Source organism: Podarcis erhardii (assembly GCF_964252035.2).
Source record: "Podarcis erhardii genome assembly, chromosome: Z".
Classification (NCBI taxonomy): Eukaryota; Metazoa; Chordata; class Lepidosauria; order Squamata; family Lacertidae; genus Podarcis; species Podarcis erhardii.
The window spans coordinates 3,951,385-3,977,243 of NC_138504.1; the positions used below are offsets into that span (position 1 = coordinate 3,951,385).

At 47.6% G+C, this 25,859-nt stretch overlaps 1 protein-coding gene across 7 annotated transcripts in view; it reads right to left on the bottom strand.

Annotated features, from left to right (window-relative positions):
* The window catches only part of DLG3 (discs large MAGUK scaffold protein 3), a 115,497-nt gene that overhangs the window by 70,459 nt on the left and 19,179 nt on the right, over positions 1-25,859 (bottom strand). Inside the window, exon 1 of one of the 7 annotated variants that reach the window (XM_081846735.1) lies at positions 11,691-12,565. The exons of 5 other annotated variants lie outside the window; for them this stretch is intronic. In XM_081846735.1, the coding sequence (XP_081702861.1) occupies positions 11,691-12,056 (366 nt within the window). In that variant the 5' untranslated portion in view covers positions 12,057-12,565. Of the gene's footprint in view, positions 1-11,690; positions 12,566-25,859 lie in introns of those variants that run through there. One more of the 7 variants, XM_081846737.1, reaches the window with a different exon arrangement.

Genomic DNA, 25,859 nt, shown 5'->3' on the forward strand with positions numbered 1-25,859 from the left:
TTTGACAGTCCATGGAAGGGACTTGCCTCATTCCAAGGTGTGTCTGTTTCTAGAGCATTGGATCCAGAGATGGCCCAAGACGTTTTGCTGTCTGAAGCAAAAGGCAAGATGCAGTCCTGCCCAAGGGTTCTGAAACAATTAATGTTGGAATGCTCTGGCCTGAAGTAATAAAAGCCGGTCTTCAACTGACAGAGACGTTATTGACATCTGAGATATATATATATATATATAGAGAGAGAGAGACTGGTTCTAGAAAAGCGAAAATCCTTCGAGTGTGGGATAAAGCAGACATAAAACAACAAAACTATGTACAATAGCTTTGCTGAAATAATAGACCCTGTCAGTGCTATTTTCTAGAAAAACACCATTATCTTTTCCCTTGTTCTCTTAGAATGGCAATTCGCCTACCCGAGAGGTGCTGGAGCTGAGCTCCAGTGAGTTCCAGCTGGAAAAGAAGAAGTCCTGGACCCTCTTTATCCAATTCTGGCATAATAAGTGTCTCCTTATAATTAATTAAGCTCAGTTTAATTCCCTACAAAATGTATTGTTCTGACCTGTTCTATCCCCTTCTGCTCCTCACCATTTATTTATTTTTTTAATTACGTTTGGTTAATTAGTTTTTGGTTTTCTTTTATTATTCTATCAATGCTAACCTTAAAATCAATTTGTGTGTGTGTGTGTGTGTGTGTGTGTGTGTGTGATAACTACAGCACCCTGTCTCATTCCACATACAGGATGCTTGCAGTTGAGCCTTTGTTCAGCAATGGTGATGATGGGGCATCATCCTGCACTGTACCTGAAAGCAGCGTGTAAGCTTTGGGGAGGGGGTCTAGGGAAGGCCAATATGGCACAAACAGCTCTGTCCCCAAACACCTTGTGCCACCTCCCCAACATCTGCTGCTTGAGGCAGTTGCCTAATGGCTCTTTCAGGAGAGGGCAGCCGGAAGATAGCATCCCATTAGGAAATCAATTTTGGAGGCTTCCGGTTGCTTTGCGGAGGAAATGGCAACTCCTGGGGCTTCGTCCGAGTAAGATATGGCCAACACGTAGAGATTTGTTAGAAGAAGAAGAGAAAGGTTTGAAATTTAAAAGTTATGAAAACTTGAAAGATACTTTACAAAGTTGGTTGCATCACAGACAAATTAATGAGCAGTTTTAAGAAGATAACAAAAGAGGGTTTACTTATACTATTTCAAACTTCCAAAAGGAAATTGTGGAGGGAAACAAAAAGTTATTGAAGAAAGCATATAATATTTTGCTATATGGAGAGACTTTAGATGAGATGGTAAAATTGGCACAAATAAAATGAGCTCAGGATGTTGGGCATAATACACAGTTGGAGGAATGGGAAAGATTATGGAAAACAAATTTAAAGTTTACATATTGTATATTATTAAGAGAAAATTATTTGAAAATGATATATAGATGGTATATCACACCGAAAAAAATTGCAAAAATGTACAAAACAGGATCTAAGATACGTTGGAGATGCAAAAAGAAAGATGGTACTTTTTTATTTTTATTTTTCTTTTTAATTAAATTTTTATTAAATTTTCTTTTACAAATTAGTCAACACCATGTTCTCAAATTTCCAATTTTTGGACTTCCACCAGCTCCTCCATCAATCATCCATATTTTATATTTGTTACACATTTCCATTATAATATATTGCCAGTTAATAATGTCCTTTCATCTTTCTTTCTTTTAACAATACCCTTTGACATCACAAAGCCTCTTTAAAACTGACTAGCGTTGTCTGTACATCACATATGTTTTTCAGATAATTCGTAAACTTTCCCCAGTCCTCAATGAACTTGTGATCCTTTTGGTATCTAATTTACCCAGTCATTTTATCCAATTCTGCATAGTCCATAAGTTTCATTCTCCACTCTTCCAGAGTCGGTAGTTCCTCTTGTTTCCATTTTTGGGCCATTAAAATTCTTGCCGCAGTTACTGCATATTGAAAAAGTTTGTAATCACTTCTATTAATCTCTCTTCCTGTTATTCCTAACAAAAAGGCTTCTGGTTTCTTTACAAATGTATATTTAAACATCTTTTTCAACTCGTTATATATCATTTCCCAGAAACCCTTTACCTTCTTACATTCCCACCACATATGAAAGAATGATCCTTCTTTTTCTTTACATTTCCAGCACTTATTACATGTTTTAAACACTTTTGCTAACTTAACCGGTGTGATGTACCATCTATATACCATTTTCATAATATTTTCCTTTAACGCCGTACAAGCAGTAAATTTCATATTTTCATTCCATACTTTTTCCCAATCCGCCAATTGTATATTATAACCAAAATCTTTGGCCCAATGTATCATAACCGACTTAATCTCTTCGTCCTTTGTTTGCCATTCCAGTAACATTTTATACATTTTTGACATTGTCTTAAAATCGTTATTTATTATCTCTGTTTGAAATTTCGACTCTTTTTCTATATATCCCCTCCCTTTGAAATCCTTTTTAAACATTTCATTTATCTGCAGATAATGCAACCAATCATATACATAATCTTTAACTTGTTCATATGGCTTCATTTTCCATTTCTCCCCCTCTTTAATTACCAAGTCTCCATAAGTAATCCAATTCCCTCTCATATTTATTTTCTTTACGCTCATAACCTCTAATGGGGACAACCAGTGTGGGACTTTAGGCTCCAATATGTTTTTGTACCTGTCCCATATTTCTATTAAAGAGCTCCTGAAAATATGATTCTCAAAACCTTTGTGACTTTTCTTCTTCTCCAGCCATAAATAGGCATGCCATCCAAATCTGTTATCGAAACCTTCAAGATCTAACAACTTATTGTTTTTTAATTTTATCCAATCCCTTAGCCAACAGAGACAAGACGCTTCATAATATAGTTTCAGGTCTGGCAGGGCAAAACCACCTCTTTCCTTTGCATCCTAGTAACTTAAATTGTATTCTTGGCTTTTTGCCCTGCCAGATATATCTTGAAATCATTCTTTGCCACTCTCTGAAGGTCTTTGTCCCCTTAATTATAGGAATCATTTGAAACAAAAATAACATCTTTGGAAGCACACTCATTTTGATCATTGAAATTCTACCCCAGAAGGAAAGTTTCATCCTGCCCCAAACTTCAAAATCTTTTTTAATTCCATTCCACATCGGTATGTAGTTATTTTGAAATAAGTCAATATTTTTTGGGGTTAACCATATTCCCAAATATTTTACCTTCTTAGCCACCTCAATCTCTGTTTGTCTTTGCATTTCTTCTATTAAACTCTGATCCATATTCTTAACCATTACTTTGGTTTTCCTCTTATTTAATATAAACCCGACCACCTTACCGAATTGGTCAATCTCCTTTAAGACCTCATTTAAACTATTTACAGGGTCTTCTATCGTTATTACCAGGTCATCGGCAAAGGCTTTAACTTTATATTCATTTTGACCTACTGTCACCCCTTTTATTAATTCATTTCGTCTAATTGAACTCAAAAGGACCTCCAGAACCGTTATAAATAACAGTGGCGAGAGAGGACATCCCTGTCTTGTACCTTTCTTTATCTTCACTTCTTCTGTAAGTACATTATTTACGATCAATTTCGCTCTTTGCTCTGAGTAAATTGCCTTTATACCGTTATAAAAATCATTCCCCACTTCCATCAAAGATGGTACTTTTTTCATGTATGGTGGGAATGCAAGAAGGTTAAAGAATATTGGGAAATGATATATAATGAATTAGAAAAAAATGTTTAAAAAAACCTTTGTTCAAAAAACAGAATCTTTCCTGCTCGGAATTTTAGATCATGATATAAGACAACAGCAGCAAGAATTTTACTAGCACACGTATGGAAAAAAGAGAAAATGCCAACAAAGGAAGAATGGCAAGCCAAGCTTATGGACTACGCAGAATTGGCTAAGCTGACAGAGCGGATACATGAGAGAGACAACATCGATTTCTAAAAGGAGTCGGAACCATTTATAAACTATATAAAAAGACAGTATAAAGATTTGGACTTATTGGGAGGTTTTGACTAAACTTTCTCAACTATATAAGAGGTAAAACCAGCAGGGTATAGAATTTGTTTAATAAATCAATACGGAAATACGGGGGAAGCCAAAGAGGGGAGAAATATGGATATATAAATTGTTCAATTAAGATTTGTGGAAAATTTGTTGTTACAATCTGAAAATTTAATAAAAAATATTTTTTTTAAAAGGAAATCAATTTTGCACAGTGTCAGAATCAAGTCTTTAGGGTGGTGACACATACCTTTTGGAACTCACTGCTGCTGCATGTTAGACAGGCGCCACCATCTCTTTTGTCTTTTTGGCTAAAGATGCCTCTCTTTCAACAAGCCTTCAAAAATCTTTATCCTAGTTGCCAGCATCTGCTTTGAGTTCAAATTGATTTTACGTCTGTATGTCCTGTTGTTGTTTTAAATTCTTTTAAAAATTGCTATTATGCAAGTAATTGCTTTAACTGTTTTTATCGATGACTGTTTTATCTATGTTATTATACCGCAAATCGCTATGAGATCTCTCATGGGAAGTGATTCATGAATGAAATAACAATATGAACAGCATCTGCTTTTTTAGTGTTTTAAACTCTCTCTGTTTGCTACATTTACCGTACATCTTAAGACGGTTGTGTAGAAAGCGATTAATGATTTTATGAGTTCAAAACCGACAGATACCTTTAATAGCAAAACAAGACGGAAACAAAACAGACACGCGTGGCAGAGACCCATTCATGCAGATGGGAAATCCCACTGAAACAAATACATCTTTGGTTGTTTCCTGTTTAAAAGATAAGAGCCTGCTGGATTAGTTTAGTAGTTGTTTTTAGTCTAGCACAGGGGTAGCCAAACTAAGGCCAAGGGGCCGGATGTGGTCCAATAGCCTTCTCAATCTGGCCCACAGACGGTCCAGGAATCAGCGTGTTTTTACATGAGTGGAATGTGAGTTTTTATTTAAAATGCATCTCTGGGTTATTTGTGGGGCATAGGAATTCGTTCATCCCCCCACCCCTGTCCACCACATGGTCTGAGGGACAGTGGACCGGCCCACGACAGAAAAAGGTTGCTGACCCCTGGTTTAGCATCATCTTTCAGTGGCCAACCAGATGTCTGTGGGGAGCCCACAAGCTGGACCTGAGCACAAGAGCACTCTACTATTCCACAAAACAAGGGCAGACATTATTATTGAAGTTCATGAAGAAGATGATGGTGATGACTGGGCTGGCCTTGGTCAATTTCCACAGCTAAGGCTGGAATGGGCTAAAGTGAGGATTCAGGGGAGGGGTGTAGTGGCATCCCTCCATGTAAGAATCTGGGCAAGTTATATTTTATGTGATCACAGAAATGGAACAGCAGGTGTGTCATGGAGCGAAGAGGTGGAGCTACAGAGCCACACCTGCTGCTGTTAGGCAGGTGGGGACTGTCTTAGCCTGGCTAGGAAACCTGTATCTCTCCAGAAACTGCTGGATTTCCACTTTCCTTCCTGACCCTTGGCCATTCTTGCTTATGGAACTTATGGTAGTTCATCTCCAGGAACACGTGGAGAGCTACAGACGTTTGCCATCTCTGTCTCAGGTAGAGAAGAGAATGGTTGAAGCAGGGGGTGCAAAGGCTGCAAGAAGCACTTGCACCCCCCCAAATACTCCTCCTATGCCCTGCCGACTTAGCACAAGTAACTGTGCAGTGGCACCCTACAGGTAGGAAGTGCCCCATAGCTTGCCAATACACCTCTGATGCCAGGGAGAAGAAGCCTGCAAACAGGGCCTGACAGCAAGAGCGCTCTCCTCTTTTGGGGTTTCCAGCAACTGGTATTCAGAAGCATTTTCTGCCTCCAAGCCTGAAAGGAGAACACAGAAGCCCAGGTTGGTGGCCATCCTCTCCCCTTCTCCAAAAGTCATCCAAGCTGGTGACCACCGCTGCCTCTTATGGGGAGCAAAGCAGACGACCTAGACAGCAAGGGGCCCGTGGCCGGGGCACGATCAGGAGTTCGAAGATGACACAAGGCACGCGCTTAAAAGCCTGCGAGGAGGGGCGGCCCAGGGCCGACATTCCTTTGTCACTGCTCAACGAACCACCATCGCTAAAAATAGCTTGCCGGGAGAGGCTGTGGGGGCTTTTCCACCCTCCGTCATGGTGACTGCCAGAACCAACTCATCGTGGCAGACGCCCTGCCTGGCACAAGGCAAGCTGGACAGCACCAGAGAAAGAGGTCTCGCTCCCACTCCGCCCAGGCTGCTGCGGGGCTTCTTGCTCCGCCCCCTGCCCCCTGCCCCCGCGCCGTGCCGCCGCCAAAGCAGCCTGGCGTCCTGCACCGCCCCCTGCCCAACGCGTGGCTTTCGCTCACGCCAGCCGGGAAACTCGGGCTTTCTCCCCCCCACCTCTCGCCACCTCCAGGCTCTGCTGCTTTCTCCATTCGCCTTCCCGCCTCGCGCTCCCTCCTTCCCACATCCTCCTGTGAGAACTCCCTTCCCTCCTCCGCCTCCGCCTCCCAGAGCCAGGATGAAACTCAATTCCTCTCCCGAATAGAACAGGAGTAGCCATAGCAACCTCCCCCTGCCAACCTCCCCACCTCCAGCGCTTCTCCGTCCCCATAATTTCACATTCTCCCACCCCGCCCACCTCCCCACAGTTACCTTCCTATGGAAATGAGCCCTGCCGCCCTTGGCTGCCCATGGCTGCCCCCCCACACTGGCGCATCCGTCTCTAATACCCCAGGAACCCCCTTGCCACCTCTCCTGTCCCCCAATGCCGCCTCCACCCGCCCCAAATTTCTTTTCTTTTTTGAAGTCACATTCCTAACTTCGCCACCCACTCCTTTTGCCTCAGGCAACCTCAGAGGCCGGTCGCTTTCAGATGCCCTGAGACACCCCCAACCCAAGGCTCCTCTTCGCTTTCTTGCCCCTGAAGAACTTCGCAGCTGGAGCATCAGCTAAACAACTGGAACCAGAAGAATGGGGGGGGGCTCTTCTCCACGCCACCCCCCCCTTGGAAATCAAACTTTATAACCTAGATATTGCCTACACACCCACCCACACCCACCCACACACACGGAGGGCTGCAGCTCAGTGGCAGAGCAGTTGCTTTGCATGCAGAAAATCCCAAGTTAATTCCCTGGCATCCCCAGGTTGGGCTGGGATGTCCGTGTCCCTCCCCCCCAACCCCCCCCCCAGAGCCACTGCCAATCAAGCATAGACAATAGCTGGTCTAGGAGGACCAAATGTCTGACAGCACAAGGCAGCTTCCCTATGTTCCTCTCAGATGCACTGGGCCATAGCTCAGCAGCAGAGCACCTGCTTGGTATCCAGAAGACCCCAAGTTCAATCCCCAGCCTCTCCAGTCAGAGCTGGGAATACCCCTTCCTTGAAACTTTGGAGGGCTGCTGCCAGTCTAGCATAGACAATGCTGAGCTGGCTGGGCTGACAGTCTGGGTCTGTATAGGACAGCTTCCTATGTTCCTCATCTATACATAGATGCAAATTCATAAAAAAACCCAAAATAAATAAATGTGCCTTGTCACAATGGGGAGAACAGCAACCAGGTCTCCTGTTTAGATGCTAGTTGTTGATGGGCATCTTCAAGGCTCCTGGTGTCCCTTCTGGAAATCTTGCCTGTCTGAAACCCTGGAGAGTTGCTGCCAGTCAGTGTAGAAAACACTAGGCTAGGTATAGCTTGATTCAGTTTAAGGCAGTGTCCTGTGCTCCATGTCCACAAGTCGAGGTCAAGGTCTGCCCCCTCCAGAGTCTTAAGGATCAGCTGCTAGCCAATTCAGCTTTTTCACATTTTGGCTGCCTGGTTTTGATACAAGGACATGAGACTATTTCATCCACGGTAGAAAAAAATCAGTGTGTGTTACAATTAGCGCAGGCATAGTCTAACTTCCACCATAAGAAGAGCCCCCCTTGATTAGACCAATCCAGACCAACATTGTGTCTGAGCACCTGCTTTTCATGCAGAAGGCCCCAGTTTCAATCCCTGGCATTTCCAGGTAGAGCTGAAAGGAAACCCTTGCCTGAAACCCTGGAGAGCCACTGCCAGTCCGTGTAGACAATATGGAGCTAGATGGATCAAGGGTCTGGCTCAGTAGCAGCTTCCTATGCCCGTTTAAATCAACCCTTTTTTCAGAACCATGCAGAGTGGAATCTTGCTTTGTTTTTCAGGGGAAGAGTCCTAGCTCAGTGACAGAACACCTGCTTTGCATGCAGAAGGTCCCAGGTTCAACCTCCAGGTAGAACTGGTGTCAATCATTGTAGACAAAGCTGCCATCATCATCACCACCATCACCATTATTTACCCACCCTTCACCCCAAATTCCCAGGGCGGGTCACAACAAGTTAAAATGCAACATTGAAAACCATTCAAAACAAATTGCAATCACAAGAATAAATTGTGTGAATCATAGAGTTGGAAGGGGCCCCATGGATCATCTAGTCCAATCCACTGCAATGCAGGAATATGCACCCATACGGGGCTCAAACCTGTGACCTTGGAGTTATCAGCACCACGATCTAACCAACTGAGCTAACCGAGATGGGTGACAATGATTTAAAATGCAACATTAAAAATCATTCAGAACAATCACAGGAATAAGATGGGATTCTAAAAATATGCACCTTAGGTGTTAAAGGGCTGAGCAAGAGGGACTTGTCCCTATTGAGGTGCTTAAGGGTGGGAGGCCCACAAGTAGGGCAATAGCTTTCTACTGCTGTTGCTCCCCAGGAAAATGGTATTCATAAGGTATACTGCTTCTGAGGATGGAGGTACAATATACTGTAGCATCATGAACATATTTGAGTTGTCTCCTTAGGTGGGTAAAAATGTCAGAACTTCTGGGCCAACATCTTCTGGCTGAAAGCAGCATTTCAGAAAGGGACCCACATTGGAGGAGGTGGGAGGCAAAAGCAGTTTCATCTCCACCTGGTGCTCTGACACCCCACCCCACCCCACCTCCTGGGATCCAAGCAGCAGGCAGGGATCCTAACAGTTGTCATTCACTGCCAACCTTCTCTGGTTGCCCCATATTTAGGACCCCATGCACAAACCTATGCGCACACATTAATGGGTGGGGGGGGTGAGCTAATTGATATCAAGCACAGATACCTAATTAAGCCATTACAAATGCCTTGGACTCGCATACATTCCAGGACAAACATAGATGCACACACACAAGCAGCTTTCTTTTGGGTCTGCTTCCCCTTTCTGTCACATCACCTGTGCCCCCCTCCAGGTTGGCTTGCCAACAGTGGCAAAGTGCCTGTCCACTCCCTAGCAGCAGCAACCTGCCCCCCTCCTCCCACAGAGCTGGATGGGGCTGAAAGTGCAGTGGCGACAGCTCTGTGATAAGGCCATGCTCTCTTCCCATTGGAATCACTTCTGTAAATAGCTCAGTGGTAGAGCATCTGCTCTGCATGCAGAATCCCCCCCCCCCCCGGGTTCAATCCTCAGTCTCCAGGTAGTGCTTCTTATGTCCCCAGCCTGAAACCTTGGAGAGTCACTGCCAGTCAGAGTAGACAATCCTGAACTGGATGAACTAATGGTCTAACTCCGCATAAGGCAGCTTTTTACGTAACTTAATTCTGCTTGCAGAACCTGGCATGCCCGACTGCAGAATTTCCCTAAGGATAAGGGAGGGAGGGAATATTCCTATGGATAGAGAAGGGAGGGCATGTTTAAAAGTAACACTGCAGAAGATGAAAGACCTCTTCTTCCCTGCCCGACCCCACATTACAGGGTTGATAGATGAATAAGGCTTGCTGACATCAACTCCAGTGGGGCACAGGAGGAGCCCGAGAGGTAGGCCTCAGGACCGCCACGCTGCGCTTTTAGAGCTCGCATATGCGAGAGATTTCGCTCACATGCCTCTGCTGCTCCGCTGCAAACTACAGGCCAGAAAAGGAGAGCCCTGGGTGATAACCGGGTCGATGAGGGGAGTCGGTGCTCAGAGGTGTGTTGTCCACCCCCACCCCCCTTCTGAGAGCGGGTGGGAAGGCTGCATAGCTGCAGAGGAGGAGGCGGCGGTGTTTGGGAGCATCGCATACGCTTGACTTTTGAGCGGGGCAGAAAGGAACTTGTGGAGGTTCTGGCTCTGTGTCAGAGGCTCCCAGCAGGCGGAGGGCAAGCACATATCATCAGCATCACCACCATCATCATAGCCTGGAAATAGCCTTCTGCCCGCGCATGCACGCCTGCGCGCGCGCGCGCGCACACACACACACACACACACACGCTTCTGAGCACGTGTGTCAGAAAGGGGGCAGTGATGGGCAAAGCTCCACCTTCCCTTTTTGCCTAAGAGGGAGCGACACCCCTTCCCCAAACACGCGCGCACATTCTCTCTCTCTCTCTCTCTCTGATGCTTGGCAAGCAATTACAGGTAATACCAACCAGCAGCCGCCCCCGGGCTCTGCTCCCCACTGACTGTCAGCCTGGCGCGGCAGAGGAGGAGAAAGAGGGAGAGAGATGCTTGGCGCTCGCTCCTTCCTTGTCTGAGGCAGCTTAGCAGAGCGCACTGCCTACACGCACTACACCCCAGTGAGCAATTCTGCCTGCTCCGGTCCAGCACATGCTCAGGCGCAGCGCACATCCTCGCGTCGCGTACTGTGCATGCAGCGTGCACGACCAGGGCCAGCCCTCGCTCTGCCTGATGGATGGCTGGGGGGGGGGCACGTTTCTTTAGGCAATCAGATCTGGCTCTTTCTTTCTTTCTTTCTTTCTTTCTTTCTTTCTTTCTTTCTTTCTTTTCCTGGCAGCGTTCTTTGACCAGCACTGCTCGGTTGGACAGCAGTATCAGCAGAAGAGCTGTTCTCATTCTCTCTCTATCCCACCCACCCCACCCGCGCGCATCTTATCACTGCCATCTTGGGAGGGATGCTTGCACTTCCTGAAATCCATCTGACAGCCAAACGGGAGAGGGGGAGGCAGAAGGCACCCCCCCGACACACACACACACACACACACACACACACACCACATTCCCCCAGTGTGGTCCTCCAGGCACTTAGACCTATGGCAATGGGGCACATTGAGGGTACAAACGCCAGGAGAAAACATGGAGAAATGGGATTAGGCAAAGCAGGGTCTCCGTTGCCAAGGTGGATGCGTGGGTTTGGGATGAAGAATACAGCGGGGGCGGATGGGTCATCGGAGTGCATCTGCCTGGCTCACCTGCTCACCCGCCCTGGCACATTCTGACCCCCGCTCAGAGGCTGGCAGAAGCCAGACGACCTCGAGTGGGAGGTGGTGATGACAGCCGGGAGAACGTGGCAGGCTCAGGAAAGGTGGTGGACAAACCCAGCCTCCATTTTATTGCCTCGCAAAGCATGCGGGCTCCATCCATTTTCTCAGCAGGCTGGGGTGTGCGCGGGGTGGGGGTGGCTGCCGGTGCAGGAGGCAAATAAGGGAGGGGGTGTCTTCCAGGTCCTTGGAGAAGGAGCCGGGAGATGGGAAAGAGGGCAAGAGCCTCAGCTGGGTTATATAAGAAGGAGATAGACATGGAGCACTGGGGCAAAGAGGTGCCCGCAGCTGATTGGGTGTGCGGGTGCCCTCCCAGGCACGCTAGTAAGGGTAGCACAAACCCTGGCGCCGTGGGTAAGCCATGTGCCCAAAAGAAAAGCCCCCTTCCGCCTGGCAGGGATGCCATTCTCCGGACTAGCGCCTTGCCTGCCTTTTTCTCCTCTTCCGAAGAGTCACCCACCTGTTCATACCAGTCGCGGTTCGAGCAGGTACACTCGGGCCACCAGCCGGGGCTGCCTCCGTTCATCTTGGGGGTCCCACCTCCACCTCCTCCGCAGCTTTTGGCCGGGCCCTGCTTCGGGGGCGCAGGGGGCGCGTTGTCGCAGCGGGAGGTGGGGATGAGCTTGCCCTTGCCGCGGGCTGTGGGGGTGGCGCCCCCTGCCTGCGAGGGCAGGGTCTGCGAGCCGTAGCCCCCATACCCGCCCGCGTACTGCTGCTCCTGCTGCTGCCACTCGCCGTAGCTGGGGGGCTCCATGCGCCGGAGAGCCGCCATCCTCGTCACCTCGTAGCATTCCGGGCACCGGCAGCAGTGGTGGTGCTTGTGCATCTTGGCGTCGCCGTCCAGCCGAGCCTGCCTACGCGCAGCAACCCAGAAACAATGGGGAGGATGGGGGGAGAGCCCCCCACCACCACCGCCACCACCGTCTCCCCTCCGCCTCCTCTTCCTCCTCGCGGCGCGGGGGGAGGGCAAGCAGCGAGCGCACACACCCCGGTTAGTTCCGAAGGCGCAGCGTCGTCAGCGCATCATCGCGGCGGCATCGCCGCATCGCCCAGCCCTTCAGCCCCTGCCAAGCCGGAGGAATAAAAAGGAGAGGTTTTACTGAAGCGGCAGCGGCAGCCTCCCCTTGCGTGTCGTCTGCCGCTGCTGCGTGGATCGGTCGCCCAGGCAAAGCAAGCCCCGTTACTCCCCAGGCGAGGTCAGGCGCCAAGGCAGGCGCTGCTGCGAGGCAGCGGCGGCTTCACCCGGGCCGTAGGATGGCGAGGATGCTGAGGACGGTGCTGATGCTGCGTTCGGTCCCTAGACGGGAAAGGAAGGAGGCGAGCGCATCCCTGGCTCGCCAGCCTCCCTGTTCTGCGCGCCGCAGCCAATGAGAGCACGGGACCGCGGCAGCGCCGAGAATGTTAATGGGGGGGTCCTTAAAGGCACAGAGGCAGCCCGCCGAGGTTTCCCTTAGCTTGACATTTCTCGCTTCTCCAACCAACCCCCGCACGCGTTTTATCTTCACTACAGCCTTGTGAGGTACGTCAGTCTGAGATAAGGCTACTGCCTCAAGGCCACCCAGCCAGCTCTGCCGTCACTGCTCCGGGGGAGGGAATCTGACTTCTCAGGTCTTCATAGGGAATTCTAACCCCCTGCACCAAGCTGGGTTCTTAAGCATATTAGGACCTCGGGTTCCCAGTGGGTTTACGGGGCTGCAATGCAAGGCAGGGATCAGTCAAACCAGAAGCCCAGGGACAGCTCGCTGGGTGAACCTGGACCAGTCTGACCTGCCTTCCAGGATTGTTGTGGGACAAAATGGAGGAAGGGAACTATTACTTTGCCTTGGGCTCCTTGCAGGAAAGGTGGGATACATAGAATCACAGCGTTGGATGGGAACCTGAGGATCATTTCTAGTCCAGCCCCCTGCAATGCAGGAATATGCAGCTGTCCCGTACAAGGATCGAACCTGTGCCCTTGATGTTATCAGCACCATGCTCTAACATCTATCCAGTGGTCTGATCTACGCAGTGGTCACATATAGAATATTTAATGGAACAAACAAATCTGTGCAGAGAACTAGTCCTGGGACTAAGAGAGGGCACTCCACCCTCCCCCACCCCCTTCAACAATATAAAGCTCCGACATCCCTAGGCCTGCCCTATTGCATTCTGATCTCCTATGCCAGGACACAGTGTTCATTCCTCCATTCAGACTTGCAAGCCTTAACTACCCTTTTGCCCAGGGTTAGCAACACGGTTCCCTCCGGAGGTTGCATCTATGGGCTTAGCTGCCCCCCCCCAAAAAAAACTAGGCCTGCTAGTAGTAAAAAAGGTGGCATTTCTATACTCAGCACAGACCTCCCTGCATATTCTTCCCCCACCTACCAGAAAAACACCACCCATTTTCAGCCCACCTGCTTGTATTTCTTCTCCAATCCTCTTCTCGCTTAGTAGGTGTGAGTGGGAAAGAAGCAAATCACCATTCCATAATGTCGGAAGCTGGCCCCACAAAAGCTGAGATCTGTGTGATTAACTTTTAAGACTGTAAGAAGAGCCAGCTGGATCCATGGGCGTAGCCAGGGGGGCAGCTGTCTCTCCTAAATTAAGTAAATAAATACTTAACTAACAGAACAATTGCATAGCAGATAACTTGGTTTTGCCCACCCAGCATATAAAGCTTGCCCCCCTAAAATAAATCCTGGCTACACCCATGGCTGGATCAGACCAATGGCCCATCGAGTCCAACATCCTGTGCTCACAGAGGCCTATGGGAAGCACACAAGCAGGACCTGAGTGCAACAACATTCTCTGCAACAACTGGAATTCAGAAGCATTGCTGCCTCTGAGAGCGCAGGTAGAACCAATTTATCTCATCCTCTTATAAAAACCACCCAAATTGGTGGCCATCACTGCCTCCTGTGGGAGAGAGTTCCATAGTTTAACTATGCACTGAGTGAAGAAGGACTTCCTTTTGTCTATCTTCAAACTTCCAACATTCTACTTCACTGGATAGCCCCAAGTTCTAATAATAATAATAATAATAAAAACAACAACAGATTCCTTATACCCTGTTCACCTGATTGGGTTGCCCCAGACACTCTGGGGAGCTTCCAACAGAACACACACACACACACACACACACACACACACACACACACACACTGTCAAACATTAAAAACTTCCCAATACAGGGCTGCCTTCAGATGTCTTCTAAAGGTTACACAGCTATTTATCACCTTGACATTTGACAGGGCCTGGTGAGGGAACCACCAGAAAACCCTCAAAGGTGGACCTCAGTGTCTGGGCTAAATGATGGGGATGGAGATGCTTTTCTCTATTCCACCTTCTCGACGCCATGCAGAATTTTGAACATTTCTATCATGTTGCCTCTCAGTTGCCTTTTGTTTAAACTAAAAAGCCCCAAAACATCTAAGCTAAAGTTCTGCAAGCCCCTGGTTTAAGGTGTGATTTATTGATGTTTCTACTTTGCAAACTGGGCGACACTGCATCTCACTAGGTTAGCTGTGCTTGGCCATAAACCTGTTTGGGTTTTGGATAGAATAGCTGTGCTCTTAAGCCATGAAGACTTTGAAAAGGCACCATTTTTGGACATTAGCTAGGACCAACTCCAAGGCTTTTATTCCAACTGCCTCTTCCATCCAGCTCAGGCATAGGCAAACTTGGCCCTCCAGATGTTTTGGGACTACAACTCTCATCATCCCAAGCTAACAGGACCAGTGGTCAGGAATGATGGGAGTTGTAGTCCCAAAACATCTGGAGGGCTGAGTCTGCCTATGCCTGATCCAGCTCAACCTAGACCCACATTTAGAATATGGAAAGGGTGGTGAGTGGAGGTGGGGTGGGGTGGGGTGAACTGGTGGTGTCAGATCAGGAATCTGGGGCACAAGCCCAGGGCCCCAATCAGCAGAATCAGTTCCCTGCCTGGAGATGCTGGGAACTGAACCTTGGACCTTTTGCATGCAAAACAGATGCTCTACCACAGAGCTAACTTCTTCCCTCTTCTGTAGCAGTTTCCTTTTGTGCATAAGCTACTGCTTCTATATCATGCTTCAAGGGAAAGAGCCACCAGCTTCCATACTGTTGGAGGAGGCGGGGTTTGCTTGACCTTCCCGGCTGGATTGTTGGGCAATACATCACATTCCTAAGGTGCTTGGAAACAGGGGCCAAATCACAAAGGGTGGAAATAATGAAACCTGGAAAAAGAGGACAGAAAGGAGGTGAGTTGTCTCAGCTCACAATCTTACCCCCAAAGAAGGGTCTGTTACCAGAGATGTACCTAAGGGTAGCCTAGGTTGGCCCCCACCAAGGGTGCAGGCCTGCGGCAGATGTGCAAAAGTCATACCTCTCCACTGTGGCTCATAGTGGCTAGGAGCCCCCCCCCCATCCACCTGCATGCTCCTCAGGCCATTCTTCCACTGCTCTGGGTGGCCAGGCAAGATGCCCAAGCTCCTTTGGGTGCCTTGGCAGAGCTCCTTCCTTGTCAAGGGCACGAGGGAGGAGGAGGCTGATATAGCACCTCACCAAGGGTGCAAGGGAGCCTAAGTATGCCTCTGCCTGTTACCTTCCTGTGCTATATCCCAAAATTGACACACATGGCTGCAAGAGAGATGCTTTGAGTAGAAAGCGATACTGTAAAACTTTATGGGTTTCAACTTAGAGGGAAAGCGAAATACTACTGCAAATCCTCAATGTTCATATAATGCAACAGACACCTCACAGGCTTAGCCAGCCAGAGGCTTCCGGTGTGATGGGCTGAGGCTTTAAGGTGCCACCTGCCTTAAGAAGAGAAAGTAAGAAAAGAAAAGCCCTTCTGGATCAGACTAAGGGGGTGGGCACCTAGTTTAACACCCTGTGCTCACAGTGTTCAACCATCTAGATGCCTGTGGGAAGCTAACAAGCAGGAATCTGAGTGCAACAGCAACTCTCCCTCCCTGTGGTTCCCAGCTGCTGGTGCGGAGAGGCAGTCTGCCTCTAACAGTGGGTGTCTCTGGAGGATGTGCTAATCCACCACTCAGAATTTTAGGGAAAATTGGCCCTTCCCCTGGGCAGTCCCAGAGCAGCCCTACAGCCCCAGAACATTCCCCAGCAATCTGTTGTCTGTACTCTGGGATGATAAAACTGGTGTGGCAATGTCACACAGACCTTTGGGAAAGCAGCCAGGCCAACAGTGAATGGGAGGGGAGCAGAGTAGCAATGGAGAGCTAGGCTGTTCCTTCAGCCACCCCCTGCTCTTTCTCCTTTAAATAAGGGACGTAATGCAGCAGATTTCTGAATGGCTGCTCCCTCCTCTTCCCTGCCCACTCACCCGCTAGCCAATCAGCAGGAGAACTGGAATTGCAGCAGCCAACAGTTCTTAAAGGCACCCAGGCCCTAGAAACCATTTTTAGGTTTTCTGTTGCTTGCAGAAGAAATATTCTGCCACTGTTACCTTGGAAAAGGAGGTTTGGCTAAATCTTTCCCCAGCTCTGCCATGTGTGCAGCCTAGCCTCTAATAAGTCTGTTATGAAGGGTACATTTCTCATCAGAAGCAATAGCTGTGCATTTGACAGCCGCCTCGCAGTCCAGCCCATGGACCAACACACATTCCTGAATGTGCCATGTGGATACATGGAGGAAGAAGCTGCATAAAACAGCAGTGGGGATTTTTATGATGTTGCTAATTATACAATTTTATGAGGATTACTGTACTTTAACGTTTCTGTTTATTATGTATTAGTGCCAGCCTCATACCCAGCGTTGCTTGGGAATTATAAAAAACGCCCCCCCCCCCAAAAAAAAATCCCAGCGCAGTTTTGCAATCAGTGCTTAAGATCAGTGCAACTTTGGGAGGTTTAGCTAGCCATTTTTATTCAAGCTGGCATCCAATTGCATCCAAACTAAGCCAAAAACCTCCGCCTTGATCTCAGGAGCCATCATGCAAAATTTGACTATTGCAAGCGTCCCAATGCACAGCAAGGAGGCAAACAAACAGTATTCCAAAATATACTGTAGATTATGATGTTTCCGTAGCACTTTAAAAAAAACTCCACCACCCTGTGATCATTTTTGCTGAAGGATAGTACATAATTTTTTAAATAAATAATAAAATGAATTGCAACAGCATTTTCACCTGATATCACAGGTGTGAATAAAACAACAAAGAGTACTGTGGCACACCTTAAAGATGACACAGATTTACTATTTCATGATTACAGTCCTGCAAAACTGTGTATGCTGGAAGCTGCCACAAGACCATTTGCTGTTTTTGCTGTGACAGGCTGAGTTAGCCCTCCAGCAGACATGGATATGTATATCAAAGGGAACAGCAGAGCACTATTCAAACTCTAAGCTCTGCTGCTGCAAGGAGGCCCCAGAAAGCCAACCTCTTGGTTTCCCATGGGATGGAAAGGAATTCAGAAATCTCCAGGAAGGGGGCCTAGGCTCACAAATAATGCCACTCTTTTGCCAGACACCAAGCACCATATAGATTAGGTATGGGGAAAATTCCAGCACTCCAGATGTGGCTAAGCTGCAACTCCCATCATCCCTGGCACCTGCTGGAGAGCTGAAAAGTTCCCCCACACCTGAGATAGATACTCAGGTGCAGCGTAGGGGAAGTGCTCCTCGCTCACTGAGTCTACCTCCTCACTGTAGAAAACCCAGGAGGCTCCTGTGAATGAATGGGGGAGCACCCTCAGCTAATGCCTGCTGTGCCACTTCTGAGTGTGCCACCCCTGGGGGTGTTTCTCTCTCTACTTTGGAGTTAATTACGCTGGCCTTCCATTTCCTTTGTGGTGATCCACAAAAGGAAAATCCCTTTTAGCCTAGCCTGCGGTTGCTTTTGCATTATTTCGAGAGTCCTGGTATAGGTATCAGTCGTGGGTTGTTGTTGTTTTGGGGAGTGGGGAGGAAATCCTCAGCCCGCAGAGGATGCGAAGGCTGTGATGGTGAGGAGGAGGGTGAGGCTAGATGAGGATGCCAGAGAGATGCAGGGAGGGGTGTGCAGAGGGAGGTGAGGGCGTTGGGCCAAGCTGCTAATCTACACAAGTTTAATTTTAACTCAGCAGCTGCAAGCTCCCTGCTCATCCTGAGGAACGTGGTGGGGAGTGTGGGTGGGGAGGAAGATGGGAGAAATGTGATTGAGGAAGAATTAAAGGACTCGGGTCACAAAACTGTCAATTTGGGCTTCTAACTTCTCCAGTCCTATTCGTTTCCCAACATTCCCACATCGGATTATGAAGAGGGTTCCACACCCCACTGAAACTCCACGGCTAAGTGGAGGTTTGCACCTAAGTCTCCTAGGTGCAGCACTTTAACCACTGACCCGCATTGCTCTCTCAGCTTTCTCAGACAAATTCGACAAGGTGTGATAGCCTGGATGCAGAAGCTGTGAGGCACATGAAGCACCCCACACGTAGGCAACTATCACATGCAGAAATGAAATAACCATATTTTGAGTTTGACCTGTTTTCGTACTGCTCACTATTTTTAAGATTCCTTTGTAGCTACTCCTCTCAAACTGCATACAAAGTTGACACCAGCAGGGCTTGCCTGCTCCATCTTGGTGGTGTGGAAGAGCATCTCTGGTTGGTTTGCAGATGTTCACATGTGTTCAGCTTCCACCTGCAGTTTGCAGCTTGTAGTAAGAAGTGGACAACATCTGCACGGAAGCCCTGCACTACACGGGGGTTTCCTCCTAGCAATTAAGCCCCAAAGTGTATTTTTAGTTGTGGCATCACTTTTCATACTTCTTAGCACCACAGCAAATTTAGTCCAGGGCAAAACCAATGTTGCAAGGCTACTTCAGATTCTCACAAAACAACCTGCTTTTGTAGGCTACACACATGTCTCTGGAGCTCTGCTCCCCATGGCTGGTAGCATTAGGATAAAACAGCAAGAGCTGCAGTTAATTTGTCACCCAATAACTGCCTGCCAAAAACAATGCAAATCTGTGTTAGCTGTGAATATAAGCTGTGAATATAAGCCTTATAGCCATTCAAGTCATTGATCCATCTAGCCCAGTACTGCCTGCCCTGACTGGCAGCAGCACTTCAGGTTTATAGACAAGGGTTTTCTCCCAGCCACACCTGGAGCTGCCAGGGATTGAATCTGAGCCTTTCTGCATGCAAAGGAGATGCTCTACCATTGAAGCACCCAACCATTATGTGCTGTTATTTCCAGAAAAGCAGTGTAAAGAGGAACTGCTCTTACTCTCCCATCTTTCCATTTCTTGGCATAAATGCACGTAAGGAGTGGTCGTTATCATCACCTACCACTGAGATGAGGCTCCTCAGGTGTAAGAGAGGCAGCAAGGGAGGCCTGGACCGGTTCATTGCTGACACTGACCAGGGCCCTCTGATAACATGGGTGCAGCTGGGCCATTTTTTTACTCTGGATTCACTAGGTGATGTATTGCATGGGTTGATAATGTGGGGCATATGAGCCTTCCATGGCACCCATAGAGTGCTGTCCTCACTGCTCTTCAATCTTGTTGAAGTTAGGCTTGTAAGAAATATTAATATTATTGATATCATTAGTATTAGACTTGTTGGTCACTCGATCCCATAGATTTCCAGGTGACTTGCAACAGAATAGAATAGCAGCAGTGATTGCAATCAACACCACTGCATCCCATGTCAAATCTGATCAATGCCCTAAATGATCACTGGATCCTAGTCAGGTTCAATTTTTACTCATCCGAGAGTCGGTGGAATGGAGAGTAAGAAAAGCCACAGATCTTTGTTTAGGCTACAGGGCTGTTTTCTGCAACTCGGATTGGAACGTCAAGGTCTCCTGGAACCTTATCGGAAGCAGGAAATATGTGCACAACTGTAAGATGTTGGATAAGCCCAATGACCCACCGCATCCAGCATTCCTCCTCTCAGAGGCCACCCGGGTGCTTCAAAGGAAAGCTGGCAAGCAGGAACCGAGCACAAGAGCACTCTGCCCTTCTGCAGATCCAGGAGCTGGTATTAGAAAACATTCCTGCCTCCAACTATGGAGGCAGGGCATAACCATCATGGCCAGTAGCCATTGATAGCCCTCTCATCCTCCATGAATTTGCCTATTTCTCTTTTGAAGCCATCCAGGTTAGCGGCCATCACTGTTTCTTGGGGAAACAAGTTCATAGCTTAACTTTGTACTGCATGAAGGAGGACTTTCTTTGATCCGTCCTGAATCTGCCAATATTCAGCTTCACTGGATGTCTGTGAGTTCTAGTGTTATGAAAGAGGGAGGGAAACACTTCTCTGTCTGTCTGCTTTCTCCATGCCATGCTTTGTTTTTATGAACTTCTATCATGTTGCCTTTTACTTGCCTTTTATCTACACTAAAAAGTCCCAAGTGCTACAGCCACAAAGGACCAAACAAGCTTGTACAAGAGAGACATAGACATGCTGCAGTGTCACCCATCTTGATCCATCATGGCTGCTCTGCTGAGCGCACAGAACATACTGTAACTGCTGGATGTGATATAGTTGAACCCAGCATGATGGCCCAGAATAACAGAGGCCTGCTGTAGCCAACAGAAGGCTTTCCCCAAACCTATCTACAGTGGTAAAGAGCTGGCTTTTGGTGTGTGTGTGTGGGGGGGGGATTTAGGAGGAGAGAGATAACTGCCCCTTCTATAGCTGTCACCCTCCCCCAAATCTCCCCCCACCAAAAAACAACAACTTTGGCTTGAAAACCCCCAAAACACTCCCCCTCCCCATGTAATTGCTGGCATGGGGGGCAGCAGGGATGGTGCCCATGTATTTCTCCAGCTTGCAATTTGGCCCAGCGGTCCCCAAAGCTTGATGATATATTGTGCGTTACTTGACATGCTTGAAAATGTAATAAGCCAGAAATGCTGTGGGGTTTTGGGGGTGGGGCTCATTCTCCTAAGCCACTATCTGAGACTTCTGCCCCATGCCACTGGGGTGGAACTGACTAGAAAGCTCAAAGAGGGGCAGTAGACAGCAAAAAAAACCCAGCAGGGGTTAGACAACCATGGCTTCAAGCCTCATTTTCATGGCGGGGTCAACAGATTTGGGGATAAAGGTATTTTCTTCCCTCCTCTATGCACACAAGGCAGAGATGCGGAAGCCCTTTCCCAGCCTCACAAACATGCTCACTGCCATGTCTGTTGGACAGAACACCTCCTATCTTGTGCCCTTTGTGACCACCATTTGGATACTAGACCAACTCAGCTGAAGGCAGAGAGATAGCCAAACAGCCACTGGTACAGTGTGGGTTGGGTAGACAGTCCCCTGCAGATTCCCACTTGTCACTTTTTTCCCAGGATGATGAGGAACTCTTCGGGTTCAGTCAACCAACCAGTTACAAATAAGAGTTACCTTATCCAGCCCACATTTGACCAGCTTCTCCACAAGAATATCATGGGGGACTTTGTCAAATGCCTTACTGAAATCAAGATAACCTACATCCAAAGCATTCCCCTGATCCACCAAGCTTGTAACTCTATTTAAAAAAAAGGAATGAGATTTGTCTGGCATGACTTGTTTTTGAGAAACCCAGGGTTTTTATTATTATTATTTGGAGGACTGCAGGCACAGTCCTCTAGGTCTTACAATATTCTCACTTGAAGTAGAAAAGTTACTAAGAGTTCCAAACGGGAGCCTATTTCCCTGGAGGCATTTAAACATTGCTGTATCTTGATCCTACGTACACCTTTAGACAGCACTCTGGGTCCCCACCTCAAACGCCCTCACTAAATGCCCTTGCAAACACCCCTGTTTACAAGTTCATATGATAATATCATAAATCACATAAATAATGCAGTCATATCATACGATCATAATATCACACAGTCATTTGCAGTATCATAATGTCATACGATCACACAATCACAACATCACAATTTCACACAATCACAATATCACATACACAAGCGTATCATAATAGCATCACTGAATATCATAGCCTTCATCAACGCACCCTGCACACCCAGGCTGGTCAATGCAAAATGAATTTTGGGCAGAGGCAAAGGAAGTATCTCCCATTTTATGCTGGTCACCAGCAACATTTGTTGGAGTAGCTGGATATAGGAAGGGGTCAATTTCCTTCACTAATGATCATATTACATGATATGACTGTGTGATGATTTTATGTATATCATTGTGTGATATCGTATTATGAGTGTGATTGAGTATTATGATTGTGTGATATTATGATTTTATATTAAGATTATGTGATAATATTATATGTGTGTGTATAATAATATATATATATATATATATATATTCAGCAGGAGCATGTGGACTTTGCTCCACTCTTAAATTATTCTGCGCACGGCGGAATGCTTTCGTAAATGCCTCCAGGGGGAGCTCTCACGTCTGGTCACTTCCAGACTGCGGTGATCTTGGGATTCAGTCACATCCAGGCAAATTTAGATGAAGCAATCAATGCTCATTCAATGGCCCTGTGCAACAAAACCTGTTTCCCCTTGGAAAGCTGGACCTTTTGCAGGAAGGAAAGTGATGAGGAAAATGCAGTAGAAGAAAAGGCATTTGAATAGTTGCTTGATGCATTGTCATCAAACCTCTTCCCCACAAACAAATCAGAATGAATGCTCAGTAAATAGTTGGTAACATCTAACCTCCATGCAAGCTTTGTGCAAGCAAATCCAGACAAATGCTCTATATACATGTCGCCTGGAGGAACCCAATATTAGCATATAGAAGTGGAAGCCACAACAAAATGTTGCAGTAGAGTCTCCCACTCTGGTAATGCCATTCCATGACACCTCCCCTCCTGTTTCCCCTAACAGTCAGCATTCAGAACCCTCTGAACATGCACCGCCTCCACTGAGATGTTTTGGGGGTTCTCTTGGTGGTTCCCCACCACTGAAGCTTTTTGGTATATATAAAATAAAGAAATAAAGATTTATATATAAAATTCATTTTATATATAAAGGACGACAGCAATATTCAAATGCCTCTGCTTCAAGTGAGAATATTGCAAGACCTTGAGGACTGTGCCTGCAGTGTTACCCATAATAATAAGAAAAACCCTGTGGCTAATAGGAGTAATAATTCTAATTAATAGCACCGTGTGATCACGGGGACTTGATGAGCTTACCACAGCATGGTAATTCTCTGTGAGCTGAGGGCTTTCGTCTCCTTCCAAAGCCTTAAGAGAGAGCAGCCCCAGATTCCAAATCTACCCTTTCTCCTCTCCCCACCCCCTCCCCAAAAGAAAGAAATCCGGGCCAGGCACACAGATTGGGCCCAGCCGCAGTCTGTCTCCTGGCTTGATGCAGACAGCAGCTGGGTTGCTAGGCAGCAGCAGGAACATGTCAGGAGGGGAGAGAAGCCCACGTGAATCAGCAACGCTTTGGGGATCCACTTGTGGCCTAGTATAGCCCCTCTGCCCCCGCCCCCAAGGACGCCTGGGCCAATTTACATGCCCCATCTCCCCCTGATCTGATCAGCCCTTTTCCACTTCGCAGGTGAACACAGGAAGCTGGGTTTTATCCACCCATCTAGGCTGGTACTGCCTAAACTGGCCGGTGGGAAGGAAGGGTCTTCCTTGTCATTTGCTACCTGAAACTTTGCTTAACTGGAGATGGCAGAGATTGAACCAGAAGAGCCATTGTGCTCCTTCTGCCCCTGCCCTAAAGCCAAACCGACCTGGCAGAGAAACAGGGATTTCCAACCCAGTTGGAAACACAGACCGTCAGCCTTATGCTGACTTAAGGTCACTAAGCCCATCTAGCTCAATAGGGTCTACACTGATTGGAAGTGGCTCCCCCAGGGTTTCAGAGAGGGGTCTCTGCCTGCCCACCTTGGAGATGCCAGAGACTGAACCAGGGGCTTTCTGCATTCTAAGCAGGTAGTCTAACACTTGAGCCATGACCCTTCCCTTGGAACTATGGCATTTTGAAATGATTCTTGCCTTGTGCACCCCAAAATTCTGGTCCCTGGATGAAAAACCTCACTTAGGGTGGGCTTCTCCCTCAGGATCCATCCTGCTCGACCCTACCTTCATGACAAGTGCAACCATAGAACTGCTAGCAGAGAAAGCATTACTTTGTGAAATGCATGGTTAAGGAATGGAACTCCAGGAAAGACAGTAAAAGCGTTGGAGTTTTTTCCTTCAAGGATTAAGTAAATACATGTGGGGAGGAGTGATCTACCACTGACCATTAGCCACAGCAGATAAATCCACAAAATGGCCTTTAAGACTTCAACAATGGCTTTGCACGGTCACTAACTAGTGAATTTGACCTTCTGGAGAAAACCTTTTTCATGCTTAAAGTGCACTGGGATGATTTGATGCATTGGCACATGAAACAAAAAAAGACAGCCTCTTCTGCTGTGTTGTGAGTTACAGAATGCTTGGGATTCCTAGCTGTGGGGCGATAGCATGGACAAAGCTGTTCAGCCCACTATCCGAAGTGGGTTTAGGGAGAACATGGGTGCACAAGGCACATAAGCTCTGAAAACGCATTCCCTGGAGGGAGGTCAGTGGGGATCCTCAGGCCAACAAGATGCCAGTGGGAAAGTTAAAAGCAGGACTTAAGCAAAAGAGTACTCTCCCGGCAAGTGGTATTCAGGTATTCTTACTGAGGAGGCAGAGCATAGCCATCATGGCTAATAGCCATTGATAAGTCAAATCTCCACCAAACATATTTAAAGTACATGGCTTCCCCCCCCCCAAAAAAATCCTAGGAACTGTAGTTTGCCTCTCACAGAGCTACAATTCCCAGTGCCCTTGACAAACTACAGTGCTTTAAATGACTTGGTGTAGATGGGACTTGAGTTTGATGGTTCTTGGACAAACATTCAAGTCTGCTTTGATTGCCACTTGGAGCTATCCATGGTGCTACCCACCTCGTTTGTTTGCCTTTGGGCTTTGCCTGACTTTGCTTACCTGGACTTACACTCTTGCTTTTGATCTTGCCTAGCTGCACTCCGACCTATGCTTGTGCTGACTCTGCTTCTTAAAACTGGAGCTTGTGCTAGTGATATGTGACCTGGTGTTCTTGGTGTTCCTGGTGTTCTGTGACTAGGCCCCACTTGATTAGACCAGTGTTCCCCAGCTGGGACAAAACATGGCCTGATCTAGATGGCTCCTCAGTTATTATGCACTGGTTAGACACAGAGGAATGATGGGAGAAACCAGCTGGGGAACCCCCAAGGAAAGAAGGCTCAGAGCCCAGGGATTGGTGGTGGGATGAAGATAAGTGGTCAGAGAGAGAAGACTGGGAAGAGGATGTGTCAGAAGCAGAAGAGGTAGCAGGTCTGTGGGAAAGTCTGTGGCAGAGAGCAGTCCAGACTCAGAGGCAGAAGCTGAAGCTGAAGCAGGAGAGTGGGCTGAGGGAAGCCAAGAGGCAGGGATGAGGCAGGCTGGTGAAGAGGCATGGGGGTCTCCCTCTCCTGCTGCGACAAGCTCCCCCTCCCCACTTGTCTCCCAGAACCAGGAGATGCATGAAAAGGGAAGAGGAGAGGTTTGCTGCATGCAGGCGCTGTTTCCAATTTCTTGGGGAAAACCCTGGAAAGGAGGAGACATAGCCGGCTGTAGGGGGGCGGGGACCTTTAGTCCCGGCAACTGCTTCATGGGGACAAGACCTTAGTTGCTGTACTCATTAGGCCTGACACTCCTGTGCAGATCCTGCTTTGCTAATGAATAGTTAAATCTAGTTTGCTCA